At 40.4% G+C, this 21341-nt stretch overlaps 1 protein-coding gene across 1 annotated transcript in view; it reads left to right on the top strand.

Annotated features, from left to right (window-relative positions):
* BMERB1 (bMERB domain containing 1) overlaps positions 1-17761 on the top strand; it is a 45524-nt gene extending 27763 nt beyond the window's left edge. The window contains exons 3-6 of the mRNA NM_001277574.2: positions 9443-9516; positions 11752-11866; positions 13462-13544; positions 14518-17761. Coding sequence (NP_001264503.1) covers positions 9443-9516; positions 11752-11866; positions 13462-13544; positions 14518-14630 — 385 coding nt within the window. The 3' untranslated portion in view covers positions 14631-17761. The remainder of the gene's footprint in view (positions 1-9442; positions 9517-11751; positions 11867-13461; positions 13545-14517) is intronic.
* Positions 17762-21341: the final 3580 nt, after the last annotated feature.

Genomic DNA, 21341 nt, shown 5'->3' on the forward strand with positions numbered 1-21341 from the left:
GGCCGCCCAACCTTTGGGAGCTCAGGCATGTGATACAAAATGGCTGCCCAGTCTCTGGAAGGTCAGCCACGTGATACAAAATGGCCGCCTAGTCTGTGGGAGCTCATCCACGTGGTACAAAATGGCTCTCCATCTCTCGTACCATTGCACAGACCCTTCCCTTGATACCTACCTTCCCTTTTCAGTGGTTTTCAGGATTTTTTTCCTTCATTAGAAGCTCCCTGTGCTTCCTTTAGTGCATCCCAGGCTGTACGGCACAAAGGACTGTTTGCTGCCAGCTAAGCTCTCAAAGCAAAAGCTGTGTTTTTGCCGTGACCATCTCTGATGACTGTGAGTACTGCTGACAGCTTTCAGAAATTGCATCATCCCCCACCAGTGGACAATTTGGGCATAGACTTCATGAAAATTGTCTTAAAATTCAGGAGATATCCTTAGGATGGTTTTGCAGATTTTCTGTATCCCTGTACTGAGCTCACAAATCATGTATGGGTCACAGCTCCCCAGAGCAGTATGTACTGTTCGTAGTGCCAGACCAATAGCTGTCTGTTGAAGAGGAATACCTATGTTTTCTCTAAGATGGTGGTGGTGTGTACCAAAAAGGGCAGCTTTCTGATTTTTCATGATTTATTTTTTAGTGATACAAATAAATATGGGAAGCAGAATCAGCTGAAACAATCACTTAACAGATCACAGCATTTCTCAGACCTTGGTGCAACCTGCAAGTCAGATACCAGCCTTTGTAGGCCTGTCCTTTGCTTTGTTCCCTGCTACTGTTGCCTCCTTTAAGAAAAAGGAGGGCAGTGGAAGACAGCAGTGCTCTTCCCATGTTATTTCCAGATGAATACTCACTTGCTATGCAGAATTATCTGAAGTTTATTTGAAGCACATTTTCAGATTATAAAATTAACATTTCCTCAATTAATTAATGCCCATATTTGCATTGTACAATCATGGTTTAGACAAATGTCTATGCTCAAAATCTACATAACTTATACCATGAGATTTCTTTAAATTATGGTGGACACCCTCCAGCCAGACCAGGAAATGAAAACACAGTTTAAAATCATCATCTGCTATCTTCTCTTCTGGGTTTATTGCCAGAAGAGCTGAAGACTCAGCCCGCATTGATAGGAGGCAGACAATATGTGCGTAAGAGCATCAGTTTATAGCTAGCTGGCATTCCCTCTCATTCTTATCTCATACTTCTCTCAGCTGATTCCCTAAAATGTTCTCTGTAAGATGAGTTTTGGGTCAAAATGTAAATTTCCAATCTGTCTTTGCTGCTAAGGAGAGTAAACATACCATTTTAGAACATGCATGCTCTCCCTTTCAAATTCTTATGTCCCACTTCCATTTATTCTGTCCTAGTGAGATAACAGACCCAGAAGCCAAGAGAGCTGCTCATGCAGCATCCTCCTCATTGCACATTTAATGTGTTACTGCTATGGATGCTTGTATGGGGCTTTAGAAGCAGTCTAAGATTCGTATCACTGCAGAGGACGGAAATTTACAAGCTGAAAGACGATTGTAAAAATGGATAATACATGTGTTAGCTCCATCTAGGCAGCAAAACCTCAGACCACTAGTACAGGAACAGATCAAAACTGGAGCTCAGAATCATTTCTAGTGCAGAATTCATGTATTTTAAAATATATTAGTATGTTCTCACCCAGTAAATATTAATAGCGTAGGTGAGATTTCATCATCCACAGTTACTGCCTATGGCTGTGAACAGAAAAGGCACTGAGTTCATATAAAATAGCAGTCACTGTCATCATGAAACATGCTCCTTGGGAAATCTGCCAGTGCCTCATACTGCTGGCCTCCCAGATGGAGAGCAGAACTTGAAGCCAGCTATACTGCATGACCTTGAACTAAAGCTGTGCAAGTTGCTTCTACCTGTGATAGCTGTCTTGGGAGTGGTTATTTCTGCCATGTAGGCAGTACCAGATGGCAATTTTTTTTTTAATATAGGTCATATAGGATATTAAATAGTAAGCCCTGTTAGGTTGCTTTAGGCAATTACTGAAAATAGTTTTGCTTACCTCCTAAACCTTGTTTTGTCTGTAAAAACGTTACAAATATAATGCATCCAATGTTTGCCTAATGGCTGTGCTGTTATTATAGTGCTAAACTAACACTGAAAAAGACAGAACTACCTCCACGTTGACTTAGAGTTTAAAATGGTCTTTCTATGGTCTCTGTACGCACTATTAGCTGACTCCCTCTTCTCCAGAGTGCTCATAACATCTGCATCATCCAAATTCTCTACAGATCCATTCTGGTTTTTGGACCATTTTAAACTATTATATTGGCTTACTTGTAATGTCAGGAGCAATTACTTTTTATGTAAATGTGTTTGCTGTAACTTGACATTGCCCTGGTAATAAACTCCTGATAGTAGCCCCACAGTTTCACTAGCTAGCCAGAGTACTACTTAACCCTTGTGATTGCTTTTTTTTTTTCCTGTATTTTATTGTTGTTTATTTGTTTGTTTGTGGTTTTTCTTCTAGCTAGGCTTACTTTTTGTTTTCCTTTTTAATATTTATCCTGTTCCCACTTTGCAAAAAAACAAGAAATCTCTCTTTTGCTACTATGACATTGATGTATCGATTGCTTGTAGAAGTAGAGGTGAGATAGTAATGGTTGTTAAACTATAGACAGTATTGGACATGATGGTGGAATTTTAAATTTAGGGTAAATTCATCATGAAGAAACATAGAAGTTCCTTCTAAGGACAATAACACATCAACAGAGGTCCAATAGGATTCTTACTTTTATGTCTTTTGTGGTACCTGCAGCATATTGGTATTTTGAAGTACATTGGGGTATGTCTGCTGACTGCCTAGCTTTATGTGATCATTGAAGAGTGAAGTAACACCAAGTTACACAAGAACTGCAGAAGTGAGAGGTTCATTTATTTGGTTATGATTACTTTCAGTATATGATTATGACTTTTGACCTGCCCCCCCCCCATCCTTATCTCTGAACTGGAGAGACACAGATTTGAAGGGTGGACAATTTGGTGGATAAGGAATTGTTTGGAAGGTCACAGCTAGAGGGTTCTATGGCTCTATGTCCGGGTGGAGGCTGGTAACAAGCAGTTTCTCCCATGGGTCTGTCTTGGGACCAGTGCTCTTTAACGTCTTTATCATTGACACAGATGATGAGATGGAGTGCACCCTCAGCAAGTTTGCTGATAACACCAAGCCAAGTGGTACACTTGATATGGCAGAAGGAAGGGATGCCATCCAGAGGGACCTTGATAAACTTGAAAGGTGGGCCCTTGTGAACCTAATGGGGTTCAGCAAAGCAAAGTGCAAGATTTTGCACTTGGGTCAGGTTAATCTGAGATATGTATACACACCTGGAGAAGAAATCCTTGAAAGCAGAACTGCTGAGAAAGACTTATTTGTCCTGATAGATGAAAAACTGAACACAAACCAGCAGTGTGCTCTTGCTGCCCAGAAGGTCAGTGGTATCCTGGGCTGCATCAGAGGAAGGGTGGCCAGCAGGGCAAGGGAGGGAATTTAGGATAGGACAAGAGGCTTCTAAACTAAAGGAGGGGATATTTAGAAGAGGTACTGGGGAAGTTTTTCACTGAGAAGGTGCTGCAACAGGCTGCCCCAGGGGGTTGTGGAAACCCTGTCCCTGGAAGCGTTCAAGCCCAGATTGGATGGGGCCCTAGGCAACGTGATCTAGTATTTCATCTAGCAGTTGGCAACCCTGCCTGTAACCTGGGCATTGGAACTTCATGATCCTTCAGGTCCATTTCAACCTAATCCATTCTATGATTCTGTGATTTCAGTGGACTCTCTCACTTGCACTTTGCTATATGTTGGAAAGTATATATAGATAAGCTGTGATTCAACAATGGATTGGAACATCCTGAAATGGACCAAGTTCCAATGTTTAATTTTAATACCAGATACTTTTATATTCTGTTCATCTTTGATACAAGATAGTTGCTCTTCTGGTTTTAAAAAGAAGAAAAGATCAAATGTGGAAGTTAATAAAGAAGGAAATGTATCATCAGTTCTGCTAATGATGATACATACTGAAAACTTGAGGTTCTTGCTTCTACTGCTCAACAACAAAAAATAAAACTACCAGACCAGTTTAAATGAACCATGCATATGAGTTGGCCCTGTGCTTCTACATTCAGTCTTCTGTATAATATTGTAATGGGTCTTAAACACTTCTGAATATATATCCAACTACTCCATTGTATGTTTTTAGACAAATTAGCTTAGACAATTTTTGTAGAGATACATTTCCTTCCATAGTGGGTCATTTCCAGGAATGCTCCTGCTCTTGTTACTAGTGAAGCTGACAGTAACACTTCATAACTGGCAGAGGAGATGGCCAAGCTCAAGAGAATTTAACAATGTCAGTAAGAATGAAATACAGACAGCTTCTTTAGACGATGTTCTGAATTTCTGTGAAGTATGCCTAAAATGTGACCTCCAGGGACTGGGATTTTCAAGTCCTGCCACCTTCAACTGAACGAAATGACAGCTGAATTACAGCATCACTTTACAATGTTGCAGTCCAGTGCTTTTATCCACTGCTCTTCCACTAAAGAGTGCTTTTAGCAAGAAAAGATAGGCTTGCTTAATTTAGTAGTTAAAGGTAATCATAGGATTTTGATTTGTAACCTGATGTGTGAAGCAGACTGGTTGGCAATCTGTTATTTGAGTTGCCGGCTTTGTGTCTTCCAGCCCGAGAAACACCAGATTCTGAGCTCAAGAATAAAGTGATAAACGCATATTATGAGGGCTGCACCAAAAGTAATGCCTCCTGTTTTATTATGTTGTCCCATGATGTCAGAGGCGGATGTTGGTGGGATGACAGTGGAAACTGAACCTTCCCACCAATATCCAATGACGTTTTTTTGCCGTGTGACAGATGGCAGCAGAGGAGCATTCTGACAGAGTGGTGTCAGACATGGAAGTGTGTATAAAGCAAAGGGGTGTTTCTTCCATGCGGAAAGCATGGCACCACTGACATTCATGGATGCTTGCTGAACACTGATGGAGACTGAACAGTGACTGTGGCACAGTGTGGCACCGGTGGTGTGTTCCAGCAGTGGTGACAGTGACAGCTGGTCACATCTGATGGTGCAGATTTATGAGTGGCACGCAGCTCTTGTTCATTGCTGGCAAAAATGCCAAGGTAATGGTGGTGATGGTGTTGCAAAATAGCATTTTTTAGCTGAGAATTTGCTCTATGCATGTCTTTGTATCTGTTGTGATTTCCATGGAAATGAATAGGAGGCATTACTTTCAGAGCGACCTACATAGTTCTAATCCACAAATCTTAAACATTTGACAGGCTTGTTGGCTCTCTTTTTTCTTGGCAGACCATTTCAGTGAGCATTTACTGGTTTTCCTATTGCCTTTTACTATCATTTTTGCCTTTTTTTTTTTCATTTCTTGAAGAAAGCATGGCTATAGCTGGTACGTGGGTTTTATAATAGGCAGTCAGGTTTTCCCCAGCTGGAAAGAAGAACAGTCATGGAATAATATTTATTGAAACAGAACAATATACTCCTTCCATTTTCAGTACCGAATATTTTGTTCTGTACAGACAGAATTCCTCTCTGTCTGCCATTATCTTCCACAGCCTCAGCGACCCTCCAGGGCACAGCTGAACGGGTGGTCTCCTTTATTTCTTTGCCCTGCACCCTCTTGTCCAGATGGTGGATGGCGGAGGTGACTCATGCTGTCACCTCACTTGTGGATCTTACAGGAAGGACAGTGCCTGCAGCATTCCGCTGCTGGTAACTGGACCAAAGAAACATGTTTCAGGGTTGAATCACCATGCCCGATTACAGAAGACTCTTCCGACCCATTTATTTTCCTGTCATTTTGTGGCACGTTTAGAAAATCCTTTGCTTATGCTGTTTATTCATTTTGAGCTATTTTATCTTTTTTAGGGGCAAACAAAGAATCTGCTTTTAGGTTTTGATAAAATAGTTTGAAATACCAAGAAAGAAAATAATACAAGCTTCTGTGATATATCTCCAAGCATACAGAAGGTTTCTTGCAATAAGCCATCAAAAACCAGAAAAGCAGAATTACATACTGTGTGGCAGGACAGTCCATCCCTAGCTCAATACTATTTCAATTTCTCCAGGAATGGATTTGGGCTCTTAATAAGAGAAATGTTTTATTATCCTCATAACTCATATATTCAGGATTGCTGTGCGGACGTTTAAACTTTAGCTTGGGGGGAAAAACAGGCATACTGTAACTGCTGTTTGGTTTACTGATGCTTCTTCTATTCAAATTCAAAGATGATTTTGGACAGACTGCAAAATCCAAAGGACAGAGAGTTCAGCAAATGTTGTGTTGATATCACAAATTTTATGTATACGTCTTTGGAGATTGCTTAAGCAGACCTGAAAGGTATCATTTCAGTACCCTGGCCTACTCTATCTATACGGATTCTACTACATTCAGCACAGAACAGCAACCTGTTTGTGCTGCTCTCTTTCAAGAAGAGCACTGGGTGCACAGGGAGCATAGCAGTGCTCTTAAGTAAGCTGGACAATAGTCTGTGCAGCTTTCCCTCCTGTCCATCTTGCAATCTGATAGATCACACCTACAACATGGAACATCAAGTGCCACTGAATAGTCTCAGCATGTCTCTTCAGCTTCTCTGTAAAAGGTTAAGGGACACAAAGGGTTTTTCTTTTCTGTGCTATGTGTATTCCTGCTGTCTTTAAGATTGCCAGAGTTCTTTTTATATTTCCTTGAGAGATCTGACAGTACTACAAATACTCTCTCCATCAAACCCTGACTATCCAGCACAAGAGCCAAAGCACAAAGGGGAAAAGAGAAGGAGGTTCATAGTAATAGTCTGGATTAAGCAGCCTTCTAAGGGTTTTCTTCCCCATGAGTCCTTTTTCTTTTCCCTTTTCTTTGAGAGCAGTGAGGTGACCCTTGCCCAGGACATCAGTTGCTGCCCTACATATAGTGTTAATTGCTAGAAATGTTTTTGAGTGAAAAACAGCTATCCCTTCTGCTTTCATTAAGTCAGATGGATGATGCCTTCATATGGTATCTATGAATATATCCCATATCCCTCCTTTAGTAATTTAACCATATCTTTTTTTTTTTTTTTTTTTTTTTTTTTGTAATGAGCAGGCCTATAGAGCTGGGACTCTGGAGAAGTCACCTGGAGCATGACTTTTGGAATTCAGGTTGTCACAGAGCTGCTGCAGCCCTTAAGTGCTTGGCCACATTTTTACCTCTTTCCTGTGAGTTATGAGACAGGAGAAGGAAATGCAAAGAATGCATATGGAGAGTGCAAGATTTTTGCTCTGCAGTCAGGTGAAGAAGAAAAGAAAAAAAAAAAAAGAACTAAAATACTGGGGGCAATTGCATCTACAATTGGGGAAAGAGTATAAAGCCTGTAGGTAATATGGAGCATGGGGGCCACGGGGACTCCCAGACATAGATGATTTTGCTCACTTGGAACATACGGCCAATGGTATTTTAATGCAATAGCATTAGCTTTTGGGAGTTTCTTGAGAAGGGCAGAAAGCCAAACTGAGGTTGCGAAGTAATAGCATCTTTCAGATCTTCCCAGAATGGAGCCCAACATACCTCATAGGAAAAAAGTAGAAACTCGCTGTTCTCTTCACTAGTTGAGGGTCTGACTCACAGGTATTTGAATACAGCAGTTCAATAGTGAATGTTTCTTGCCAGAAACTATCTTCTTTCTGTTAACCATGGCCATTTTCTTCAAATATATTAACACTCATTATATTGATACGACACCCAAACTGCATGAACATTGAATGAATAAGGAGCTGTGTGGCTTGCTCACATCCCAGCACAGTTTGAATACTGACTCTCCCAAGGGGACAGTGTTTAAGATTGTTAATTGATAGAAGTAATTTCAGTACCACTTAGCATGATGGATCTCAAGAGTAAAACAGTAAAACATACTTGTGATCAGTATGAATATGAGAAATCCAAGTAAGAAAAATCCTTTTTATTAAGGTCTCTGTCCCCAAGTGTGCTGAACACACATGGCAGTGAACCATGGGCTAACCCTGAGGTTAACATGCTGATCTTGCCAATAACAGCAATCCTTGTAAGCCAGATGCGTAGCAGGAGAGCAGTGTCTTGAGAGACAATTAAACTGATATCTCAACAACTTCTGGAAGAGTCCAGAACCATGCCTGAGCCCCTAAATCAGGAGGTTAGCAATAAAGAATTTTATGAGAGGTGTTCCACTGTGACATTTATGGAAGAGAGAGGTAAAAAAGATAGTAGAAACAGCTGTCATAGCACAGTGAATGGAAGGGAACTGGCAACATGGAGTTTATCAAAGCAGCAAGTAATAAAAGCATCAGCACGTTCTAATAACATGAGCAAAGCATCTGAGGGACGTCTCCCCATGGAGACCTGCATTCCGTGCGGAGGCGGCAGGGAGAATAAATGTTCTTATGTTGTGATTAAAATCTTATTTGTGTAAGACACACCTACTTTTTCCATTATTCACTTAATTCTGTAATTTGACTTCATTATCCTTTGTGCACTTGCTCACTCTTACATGCATGCTCTAATACCTTGGGTTTCCTATCTTGGAATAGCACTGTGACAACCCAAGCTCTGATAGCACTTCAGCTTCCTTTGGGTGCTCAAACAGGCAAACCACTCTTCAGGCACAGGATTACGGAAGAACAACTCACAGATCAGTGCAGACAAGGATGGTGTTGGTGACAGCTGAATTGAAAAATGTACAGTTAATTAAATGGGCTCTTTTTGTGCTCTTTATGGTGTGATTTCCAATGGAAGCCCATGACGCAGTCCTCAGAACGAGCACATGAGCCTTGGCTGCCAGGGTGATTGAAGCAGTAAAATACAAAGCTTGCTAGAAGGACAGTGCTGAACCTTGCTAACTTCCAGGACTAAGTTATTAGTAAAGTCAAAAAGAAAATTAGTAGTGGAAGGTAAACCTCGTCCTGGCTGTGCCAAATACCACATCAGCTTCTGCTGCCCCTTCCCAGGACCACTGCTGCTCTCCCTCTTGCCCTTTTCCCAGTGAAAACTGTTGCTGCAATGTGTGCAGCATGGCACACCTATCTTTTCCACAACTATTAAATATATAGAGATGCCTGCTCTGCAAGGTTTGATTCAAGATACAACTGAAGTAATCTGCAGTGACAAGTTTGACCTTCATGCAAATCAGAGCCCAGTAACACAAGCGATCAAAGTCTCAACAGCAAAAGCTGTACTATAGTTCCTATCTATTACAGTTGGTGAATGAACTGCATAAGAATCCCAGGGTTAAAACCCAGCTCTTCACTCTGGAACGCATGTCCCAGGAACGGAACAATACCACATACTCATATGAGATCCGTCTAGTTCTGTCAACATAGGATGGGATTTGCATGTCTCTGACTGTGCTTTTTCTCTTTCTACAGGATGGATGACATCCAGCTGTGCAAAGACATTATGAACCTTAAGAAGGAGCTGCAGAGTTTGGTAGCGATCCCAGGTAATGGCTGTCTCTAACTGAATATCAGGATAATGCTTGGGCAGTGCAGGGGATGGCTTCAGGAGCACACCTCTGCTCCTAGTGCAACCAGAATCCTCCCCCCAGGGCTGTTCTGTATAGTCTGTCTTCATATATTTCCTCCTTCCTCTGGTCCCTATTTTTATTTCTCTTCTCCTTCTCTAAAGTTGTTTTCATGCTGTATTTCACTGCTCCCTTGACAGCAAACCTGCAGATATCACTCAAATAAGGTGCACGTTCCCTTGCTCTTGCACTCCCTTGGGAATCTCGAGGGAACCAACCAGCACGGAGACTGTCAAGCAGAAAAGAAAGAGGGCTGAGATAAAAGGGAGAATGGAGGATTTAAAACCACTACTGTGAGTGAGAGATTTTTTTCCCAGATATACCAATTCATTGTCACAGCAGTTGTTAAATCTACCTTCCAGAGTAAAGGGAAACAGGTTCATACAAAAAGCAAGAGGCAAAAGTGTGCTTTGCATTTTGCCTTAAATTTGCCGCAAATACTGCTCAGAGAAGGGATGGAGTTGTGAGGATTGCAAATCTGCACACATCCAAACTCCAGCTGAAATCAATGGGAAGTTGTGCTTTGCTACAGCTTTGCTGTTTTAGATCATCCACAACAGTCCTACTCTGCTTGAAGTGTTTTGCAGATAGATTCTGAAAACACTGGGAGGCTTCACCAGGCTACCTACATCATACCACACATTTTTAGCACCTCTCAGAAGTAATCTGTTGCTACCTCACTGTGAAGGACTGGTTTTCACACTCCTTTTGTTACCCTCACCTCTTCCCCCTGCATTTGTGCAGCTTTAAACAGCACTCTGCCCTGGAACAAGAGAACAGGTCACTCATGAAATAAAAGAGGTCCACTTTTCCTTCTCAGAGTCCACATATTCTCATTTAGATAAGAACTCTTCCATTTTTCTCTGCACTCAACAAAGTAGATTCACAGTGTTTCTTGTATTTCCTTTCTTTATGCTTCTAAGTTACTTACAGGTTGCATTGGATTTTTAACAACGCTGTCAGTACATTGTTGGTTTTCAAATAAGGTGGGAAAGGATTACCAGTGATGGCAAATAGCTACAAATGAGTACCTTTGCCTCACCTTTTCTAGTCTGCAATTTTCTTAACCCCTTTATCTTCTACATAACTCTTAGGGTTGATCAGCTTGAGGGTTTTGCATGCAGTGGTCTGTTTGTGTGTTTTTTTTTCCCCACTAACCTTTTTGAAACTATTTTCTAGTCACAAAGTGTTAAGCAGAGATCAACAGACAACAGTTTCCCCTCAGCACTTTGCAGATATCAGCAAAAGTTCAGAATTTAAATGTGAGCAGTACCAGCAGCACCACCTTTTGGCAAGAATACTTTCACCTTAACAAAGGCTGTGCTGGCATTCCCACAAAACAGAGTGCTTATATAGCATGCATCTAACCCAGAAAAATCATTTTCCAGAAATGGGTTCATTCATAGCACCTGAATCAGAATTTTCCTTTCCGTACACAGATTTGTGCAGGGCCCTGTTCTTTGGTTTCAGTGGACATGAGTTAGCTGATTGCAGTCAACAGGAGATCAGGCTTTTAGTTTATGGTACTACGCCACAATACAGCATGCATGCATTTCAGGCATTTGGAAGCTGGTTTCAAAAGAGAGGAGGGGATGGGAGAGCACATCTTAAAGCCCATGAAGAGGGCAGGTGGAAAAGAAGTGGAAAATAGCCCCTATTATCAGCAGTGAAAAGAGAAGATGCCTCGTAGCCAGATTTTATGATGGTTCTGTCTGTCATGAAATAGAGAGAAATTGTTCCTTTTGGAGTGCTCTCATTTCCCCTGAGATCAAGAGGAGCTGGTATATTTCAATGAAGAAGAATGGACTGTGTTTTTTTTTCTGTTAATGGAGGTGGTGGGGCTTTTCTGTTCTTGCTTCTTTGTTCTTAAAAAAGTGTTTTGGCTTTAAAAGTTAGCAAAATATCGAAGTAGCACCCTATAGAGTAATTTAACATTAAAGCCTTGACAAGCTTTTCACGAAGACTGTAGCCCACTAACTGCACAGACACAAGAGGTGGTAAGTAGAAGAAAAGAGACAGCAGACAGAATTTGGTGGTTCTGCAGAGCCATGGGCTTCCATTGCCAAAACTTTCTTAAACAGCTGCAGTTCCCCTGCCCAGCTCCCTGGAATCTGCAGTAACAGCCTTTTTCCTCCCTGCCCTGTTTTTGACCAGAAAAAGAAAAAACGAAGATGGAGAAACAAAGAGAAGATGAACTGATTCAGAAGATACATAGACTGGTGCAAAAAAGAGATTTTCTTGTAGATGATGCAGAGGTGGAGAGATTACGGTAAGAACTAAAGGCAACCAAATTCATGCTCAAGGTTTCATGAGCCTAATTCTGCATGGGAGTGAGTGAGAACATTCATATTGACAAGAGAGAATTGGTCTTTTAAAACCAGTTACCAAATGAAAGGCTTCTGCCTTGTTCTGTGGAAAAAGGAAAACACAAAGAACTAGATTACTGCACTTCTGCTGTCCATGCCATAAACACCCTACTTGACATCCCATGATGACAGAAGGGTTTAAACTTTTTCCTCATCAGAACGTGACTGGGCATTTACCCTTAAAAATGGAAGGATTGTCACTTCTGCCAGAGGATCTTGGCACTGGCAGTAGGTTCAAAATAGAATTCTCAAAGGGGCATCTCAATTATTACCATTGGCTTTTTTAATACAAAATTTATTCTCACTATTCCTTCCCTGTTGTAGCATTAAAAAGAAAAAAGAAAATGCAATTGCTAATACAGATCCACCTAACCTAAAGGTGGAGTTTGGAATCTCAGCCCAGAGTCATGGTCTTCCTACACAGCTGATTTTGAGCTGCTGTGTTGAGTTCCAATGTCACATAAATTGTCAGAACTTTGCTGTTTCTTCCCCCCTCCCCCCCCTTTAATTCAACAGTAATGATTCAAGGCTCCATCAGCCCATTTAGCGTGAATGACAGTATCTATTCCAACACATTTCAATTCTAAGCAAGCAAAGGACCAGAGGGAAGAAAGCTTGCCAGTCCTGCAGTTGATCAAAGAGAGCAGGCCAAAGGCAGCAGCCTGACAAAAAGCTTGAGCTGGTAACGTAATCCAAAGCTGGTTCTGTATGCAAATTGCAAATGCTGGCAGCAGCCAGACACTACAAAAGCCTAGTTAGTTGTAGGTTACTGAAAGCATAGTGCCATGCACTGTGCAGATGTGGCTGATTCACATTTGCAGTAATTCACATTTGCATTGATTCACATTTGCAGTAATACCTGATGCTTTGCCTTAAAACTTTGGCCAATAATGTCTGCTTTTACTCTGGAATACTCCAACAGTGCTCCTGTTATTAGCGCTTAAATAAGCTAGCAGAGAAAATAACAGAAAAATGTCATCATTAGAGGCTATTAAAGACATCAACACAATCTGCCCCGTTTCAGCCTAATATTGTGGTCTTTGTGGAAACAAAAATGTACTTTGTTTTGGTGAAGACTGTAGCAGGGGAAGAATGTAAGATCTCAAATTTTGTTTAAGTTGACATTTAAATTAAGCATTGGTGTAGGATGCATTTATATCCTCTGCTTTATTTTGTAGAGGAAGGATGGTGAATGACTTCAAGGCCATCTTAAAATCAATGATGCTTTATGGTTTAAATCCACTGATCAGAGAATACAGTGAATCCAGGGCTGTTAGTGAAAACCTTTGGGGAAAAGTTTCTTTGAGTTCAAGAAGAGGCTCATTCATGGTTTCATTTAGACAATTATTGTGCCTTATTAAGCAGCAAAAAAAGAAAAAGGTGTTTTTGACAAGAGCAAAGCCTCTCATTTACTCGTGATTTGATTGTAGCTGTTATAGCTTTTACTGTCCTGTTTGCAAAAAAATGTTGTCAGTAACATACTTTTTTTTTTTTTCAGAGAGAAAGAAGAAGACAAAGAGATGGCTGAATTCCTACGTACTAAGTTAAAACCCTTAGACAAAGCAACACAGTCTCTTACCAGTGAGTTCCTAAACATTAAGAAAAACAATAGGAATAATCCCAAGGACAAGTGGATATAAGGGTGTTATCAATGGCTATGTTGGGCCAACCACTGCCAAATCTAGACTACAGCCACTTCGAATTTGGATGCCCAGTTACCTCTTAAAACTGAATCCACATCACATATGACCACTTAAAAATTGCTTTTTACTTTTTAAATACGCATATTATATTGGTATATGCATATTGTCAGAACCTGCTTTTGTAAGCAACTGGTTGTTGGGGGTGTTTTTTTTTTTTCTCCTCCTCCTCCAATCATTTTCCCTTACGGTTTTACAAAAGTGTCTGGAAAACCCTCATAAGATATATGGTAGGATATCTGAAGCCAAGACTGCCTGGTTTACAGCTGGCAAGATGTATAACTGCAGACCTTTTTCTAACTTCCACAGCTGCCCCAGGTCTCCTGCATCTTCCCACCAAAAATAAACTTCAGTTAACTCAACTAAATTGATTACAGATGGTACTACAAACACACATTTCCTGATACCTGGGAAGCTTTTAGCTCCAATTTTCACACAAAATTGTCACAGCAGAAATTTTAAAAGAATTACTAGACTGATTTTCACCTGTCAGACATGGAAATGGTTAAGTGAGAGCAGTGTCCATAGATGGTAAATTTGGTCCCAAGCTGAAGAGGTTGGTACCCAAACACCACCACTTTGCATAGATCAACACCTTGCTATAGAACATTCAGGGGAACATGCAATGACTGAAGTACAAGGTTTGCAGAAACATTTTAAAGATGCATTGCTAATTGCATCTGTGAATAAGAGTACCTGGACTGAACAAGGTGCAAGCAGCTTACCCTTAGGGATATCTGGTTTCTTTAACCTTCCCAGCTCCTTCCCCTGAATGGATAAGGCATCTTGAATATTATCACTGAAACAGAAAGGAATAGCTTGATTGTAATGGTGTCCTGTTTTGAACACTGCAGGCAGCCCAGCAGAAAAGAAGGCAGAACCTCCTCCAAGCAAGCCCGCCATTGCCAAGGCAGGATTGGCCATTATTAAAGATTGCTGTGGAGCCACACAATGCAGCATCATGTAGCTCTGGGCTCTCTACCATATTTGTTGTCTTTTCAGATGTTTTCATTGAAGGAAACTGTAGGGTAGAGACATTTAACAGCATCCCACTAAATGAATCAAGATCAAACTGTGGTACAGCTGTAATACATGGAATGTACAATGGCAGGTTCTTCACTGTTGCATGGATCACTCAACACGCATGCCTAAAAAAGCAAGAAATCCATATAGTGGCTGTCCAGTGACCAGAAGAGATCTGTAATAGTGTTAACAAAAATATCCCAGTGATAAAAGTGAAAGAAGTTTCATCAAGTAATGTGTAAAAAAGCAATTTTGATAGGTCACTTCGTAAGAATTTGTTGTATACCTTTCCCCTCTCACAAACAACACTCAGACATTTGCTGGAATATTCTATTTTGGCTATATTTTTTCAAATGAGAGCCACAAATAGCAATGCAGTATGCACAACCAATAGGTTAAATTAAGCAATTTTAGGGTAACTGATGTTACATGCAAAATAACTTTCAAGCTTGTGTGATGCTTAACTACTTTGCTGTGGAGTTTCACTTGGAATTGCTTCTCAAGACTAAATATCAGTAGCAAGGATGCTGCAAGTAGATATAGGTCTTATACCCCCTGATTTCTGAGTTACTCAAAGCAAATATTGCTTTCACCGGGGAAAAAAGTCTCGGTAAAGTTCTAGAAAGCACAGCTACAGTGATCTGTAAGTAAATGATTATTCCAACTCTGTCTTATTTCTCTCATAGCTCTCCACCTCATATAGACTCAGAGAGATAATTGCAAAGTTTTTCATCTACCGAAGTTGTATGCAGTTTGAGATTACCTGCCAGTGGTGGGCTGCTGGGAAGAGCTGAACTCACCATCATAGCAACAACATTTAACTAACAGCTTAAAATTAACTATTAATTGAATAATTAATGACCATGAGAAATAGAATCTATCAAGCATAGGGAGACATTAGCCACCCAATGCAAATTGGCCACAAGACTAATATAAAACACAGAAGCAGATACTTGTGGTATGAAGATGATCACATTCCACTCAAAACAGGTTTAAACTTAAGGGCAATACAGAAAGACTTATGTGTTTCTCCATTTAATGCATTTCTGGTCTCTATGCAGATTAAACCTTGTAGAATCTAATATTAGCTGTCAGTAGCCAGTACGTGTGTGACTATTCCATATAAATGTATTGTGATAGGTGTAAATAGTAAAATAAATGTACACAATATGATGTGAAAACAATCTCAGGCTTAGAAGTAACAAACTGATAGCAAAAAGTCCTTCAAATATGAAAGTTTTGAAGAGTAACTTCAATTTTGCAAAACCAGCCAAGTTAAATGTGCACTTGTATACAAAAGAACCACAGTTACGTGTAAGGGGGAAAAACACCAACAGCAGAGCTACCCGAAGAGAATAGACGTGTTCTTGGAGAAAGGATCTTACCAAGTTTTGAGGAGAAATGCCCTCAAAAGTAAATGAGACTGTTCTTGTACAAATCAAAAACAGCTCTCTAGAATTGGACTGGTTCGATGAAGAACATCTGCATTTCCAGAACCACAGCAGACTCACTTGTGACACAGGACTGGTGGTGACAAGATCCTTAAGATAACAGTTCAGGAAGAAATAACACCAAAGGTTTCCAACTAAGATATGAAGCATATTAAATGCTTTGAACAAAGATGTGAAAACATATCCAAGGCTGAATAGTCAAATACAGTTGGACACCGTTACCGATTCACAACAGATAAGGCCCTGTAGCTGTTAACAGCTACTGTCTGGTATGAGCTGGAGGCTGTATAGCACCCATATACTTATGGGAGTTCTGGGAGGGACTGCTTTGCATATAAGGGAAAATACACATGGGAGGGCAAGGAATGACCACTGACTTCTGGACAGTTCAGCAGAACTTGCTGGTACCTTATTAAGATACTGATAACTCCTGATGTCTCAACGTACAGATGTGTTACATCATAAACAAAGTCAAAAGGAAGTTTTTTTTTAAACTTGTAGTGAAGACTTAGACTGTTACAACTAAGTATTGCAAATGCCAGTAAGTGAAGGGATTCACATACAGGTGTCAGAAGACAAGAGGTGACTTAGAAACATTAGAGTTTAAACCAGGTTGCGCTGATGACCAGGATAAGTCCTATGTGCCACACCGCTGCCTACCACCCCTCCCTTAGAAAGAAAAAGCAATCAGCAAAACATAGGTATGTATTTAAAATTTCACTGACATAGAATGAAGCTACACAGCATTGGGATTCAGCAGGCATGACTACAAAACTCTCTAATTAAAATGAAGGAAAAGCCCAACAAATGTGAACATGATATGCCCTGAGGGACTTGATGGGCAACAGCAGTATTAATGAGAGTAAACTTTATTTCCAGAAGCAGTACCTTGGCTGAAAGGTTTTCTTTATGTGGCTCCTTGAGATGGGGAGTTTGCAATGCTGCTTCACAATAAAGTCCTGTTTTCTCTTTCAAAAAGACCGCGTGGTTCTCAGCGGCAATCAGCAGCACTGGCATGCAGTCCATCCAGGACACAGCAGAGACCTGACAGTTTGCTTCAAACAGCTGTAATTTAACAAATTAAACTTGGGAAGTGTGTAGAAATCTTAGTCCTTGTGTTAAGAAATGAGACAAAAATACAGTACTTATCCTCAGGCATTGTAGCTTCCATGACCCAATGAATACAGAACAGTGTGCACACCCCCCCAGTTCAAAACCAGCAGAAAACTTGAGACAAGTACATTTAGGTGGCCACACGGAGCACCTGCCATCATTTCAGAGCCAGTTCTCCAATGCCAGTTACTGCCTGCAAAAAGGAAATTTGTTTGATCAAAGCACCTAAAACCTTTTCTTGAAGTTCCAGCTGTTCACCCAGGCAAAAAGGCAGCAAGGCATCGCAGAGAAGGAAGTTGAAGTTAGATGTGACACTTCTCTGTGAGCTGGTAAACATGGCCACGCTCTGGGAAGGATCTCTGTTTGCAATGAAAAAAGTGACAAAGTTCTATTTGTACTGATCATTAGTTCTACCAGCAAATGGTTCTCTTGTACCCTTCCCCTAGGCCTGCTGACTCTTCAGCAAAGTTAAATGTATTTCCAAATAAACTAAGCTGCTGTATTATACTAAGCATGTGTTGTTCTCAATGCTGAAGGAAGTGGTTGTGGATTACAATGGGATGCATTTACTACACTGCTGTACTTTTCAAAACAAGGATTTGCTAAGTTAGTACTGCAACTGAAATGGTTCTTACTGAAAAGAAGCTCCTCCAGCAGGCCCCATGGGAAAGCAAACAGCTAGCCAGTGTCGTGACTGTCCCAGATAGCTCTGAAACCTCACGGCAGCTCCAAGATGAGCTCACAGAGCTCCGAGCCCTGCATCAGGACAATAATGGTCCCAATAGAACTGAGTATCACTCCAACAAAACCCAATTCAGCTCAACAGAAAGCTTTAAACGTAACCCTGCAGCCCAACTCAGGAACAGCAGCTCAAAACCAGCAATACATGGGGAGAGAGGTTGTACCATCCAGACTTCCTCTGCCTGACTGTCCTGATGACTGCAGGTTACTCATGACTTGTTACCCAAGATACAGTTATTGAGTTCAAGTTCTTCCAGGAATACTTCCCCTCATCATCAAAAAAGAAACAGGAGTAGTTTATCTATTTCTACAGGGACACTGCCAACACCAGTATCAAGTCCCCTGAGGCTGCAGGCTGATCTGGAGGGCTGCAGGAAGTATTTGGACAAGCCTTCTCCTTCATGGGTGACTGTAAGTTCATGTGTGATTCACTTTTTATCACACTTCATGCCCTCCTACTCAGGCATAAGAACATGCTTCCACTTGCAGCTGAGCAGACAGTTAAGGAGAACACAGTTAAGGAGAATAGTTTTCCCAATATACCGTTCAGCTTGATCTCAAGCCATGCCATTGGAACTACAAAGCATTTACAGCTGACTGAAGTCTAGTGCTTCAAATGAGTTAGAGCCCATTCTACACGAGATACAGAATTGCATCCTCAGAGACATGGTCCTGACTCTGAAGCAGCTAGAAGTTTTCACTTGCATTTCAAAAGGCAGCTAACGAATAGCCAGAGTTAACTCTTAGCAGCAAAACTTGAGGGATTTCAGACTTTTTACAGTGGGTAAGACTGAAAGTTCCAGCTGAGAATGGAACTATTTGGTTCTAGCTGGAAATTAGCCTCATTGGCAAGCTGTTAACACAAAGTATTTCTGATCATGGATGTATCTGAGAGGAATTTGAAGGAACTTCAACTTTAAAGCTTCTCTCCAAATTCCTTTCACACATTCAGTGTTTATACTACTCTTCAGGTTACTTATCTGCAATCCAATAACGTCTTGTTGCAGAATGACCTCTTTATCCCAGATCTGTTGGCGACAATTTCAGTCCTTGTCTGAGAACTCTGCCCTAACACTTAAGCTTAAATTTAAGTCCTATTCAGATAAAGGTGTCTGTACTTCCAACAACTCTCTATGTACAACCAGCATTATCAGGCTTCTGACTGCTTCCAGCCAAACTGCTCAAACGCATAAGGAAAACAAATGCAACATCAGTGGAAATTAACTGGATTAAATTAAAAGGAAAAATCAATTAAAAAGAAAATGTGTTTTCTATGAGACATTTATTCTAGGCTGGACTAGTAGAGCAATTAAGAAGGGCCTTAAGATACTTTTCTTCTAGGGAGCACTTCTTACTCCACACAAAGTGCTCAGAAATAATACCTTCAAGTATCACTGTTTGCTTCCTACCTCAGAAAAGCTCCTGTTATTCAGATTTAAGTTTCATTTTCCTCATCCACATGATACTAAACATGAACACAGTCCATAAAAGAATACTACGTTCACTGTAGCAGTGCAGTAGCACATGCTGGAAATAATTTGGCATTGTATCATGTCCTCTGAACAAATACCAGGGATACTGTAGCAAAGAATAAGATGTGTGCAACTGAGGTAACTAGACATCTGCACACTGTAGGATACCACATTGTATGTACACATCAGTAAAATGTTGATGTAAGTACATCAACACCTTTCAATGGACGTGCAGCCAGAACTGGTAGCTAGGCATTGAAGGTGTCACTCAAAGCCAGAGCTGAACTCTAGTTTTCAAAGGAACAAAAGGAATATAGTATTCCAATTGCAAAAGTTTAGTTGCAAAGACACAATGGTTTTCAAGTGCAAGACGTAAGAAATTAAGTGACACGATTAAGAAGCCAACAGGGTTACTCCCAGACTGATAAGCAGGTTCCACAGATGCTGCAGTCTTTGGTCATTCACGTTTCTGTGAAGTGGGTATCAAAGCTAAGCAATGCTGAGTAAGCTCAGGTTTAATCCACACCACACCCTCCCTCGAACCAAATCCATTAAACTGTCTAGGATACAGAAAGCACTGTCATTTATCTGTGGCCAAATTATTCCATATTGTACCTGAAACAGCAGCTAAGCCTAATGCCCCCAACTCTATCTCCAACTGTGAACCTTACGGCTGTCTCTCCTTGTTGTGATTTCTAGAAGAGAATAGAATAGAAATGAGTTAAGCCACAGCTCACCACGCAATGGCACTCTTATTACAAGGCAAAAAAAGCAAATATTCTGAAAAAAGTTAATTTAATCATAACTTTAATTGATTTAAACAGATAACATGAGAATGAAGATGAGAACATTCACAGCAAGAAAAGAAAAACAAAAATCAAACTCACCTTTTGCAGTTAAACACATAAGGTAGCATGAGGAATTTATTCACAAAAACATTCACAACTACCAAAAGAGTAAAGTTTAGAGCAGTGACAGCACGATTTCTCTGTAGTGTTTCTTATGCTTTAAAGTTTTTACCAGTTTCCCACCCCTCCTTTTGGAGAAAGGTGTTTATTACACTAATTACGTTGTGTTAAATTAGTACTTAAGCAGTTACTTTAAAACTGTTGACTGAAGAAGTGTCCTATGAGGTCAAACAACCATTCACCTGTGGCAGGCCTGACATTTACCCTAGCAGAAGTTCCTTTTGACAATTCCATTAATAAGCGTACTTAGATCACAAAAAAACCTTAATCCTAAGATCATGCAGCTCTTTACTTCTGTCCATAAAAATGAGATGATGTAATAACCCAATTTAGTTGCATATTTTAACTATTTGTTTAGATTGTGAAGTTCAAAGCTGTCTAGTAAAGCAGCAAAGCAACTTCTGTGCCAAACTTGTAGCTCCTGGTTAACTACCATCTACAGCAAGCTAGAAGACAAGCTTTTTTTTTTTACCCAAAAAGACTGGATAACTTTATAGCACAGCAGGAGTCTGTATGACATTAAACACATCTATCTTAACATTTCAAAGTGAGATTAAAACTCAAGAGAACATCTTGATCTTGTTTCTATCTGCTCCATTTATACTTTGCTCCATTTTTTCCTTCAGAGCTCTTAGTAGAGGTTCCTTCTAAGCAGCAGCCATAATCAATGCTGTATGAGGAACAGGAAGAATTACTAAGTACATCTAGTAATAGCAGAACTGCAGTGTTGAAAAACCCTCATTCGAATGAATAGCAGATTATGGATTCAAGGAATTTCTTTCATTGTCATTAAGCCTCAGATGTTAGCTCTCTGCTCTGTCTGGATAATTAAACAATGAGTAAGACTGATGTAAGGAGTTTAGAACAGTTCAATTTTTCCCCCCTCTGTTTCTTCAGAAAAGGACAAGAG

The sequence above is a fragment of the Gallus gallus genome, chromosome 14 (genome assembly GCF_016699485.2).
Source record: "Gallus gallus isolate bGalGal1 chromosome 14, bGalGal1.mat.broiler.GRCg7b, whole genome shotgun sequence".
Taxonomy (NCBI): domain Eukaryota; kingdom Metazoa; phylum Chordata; class Aves; order Galliformes; family Phasianidae; genus Gallus; species Gallus gallus.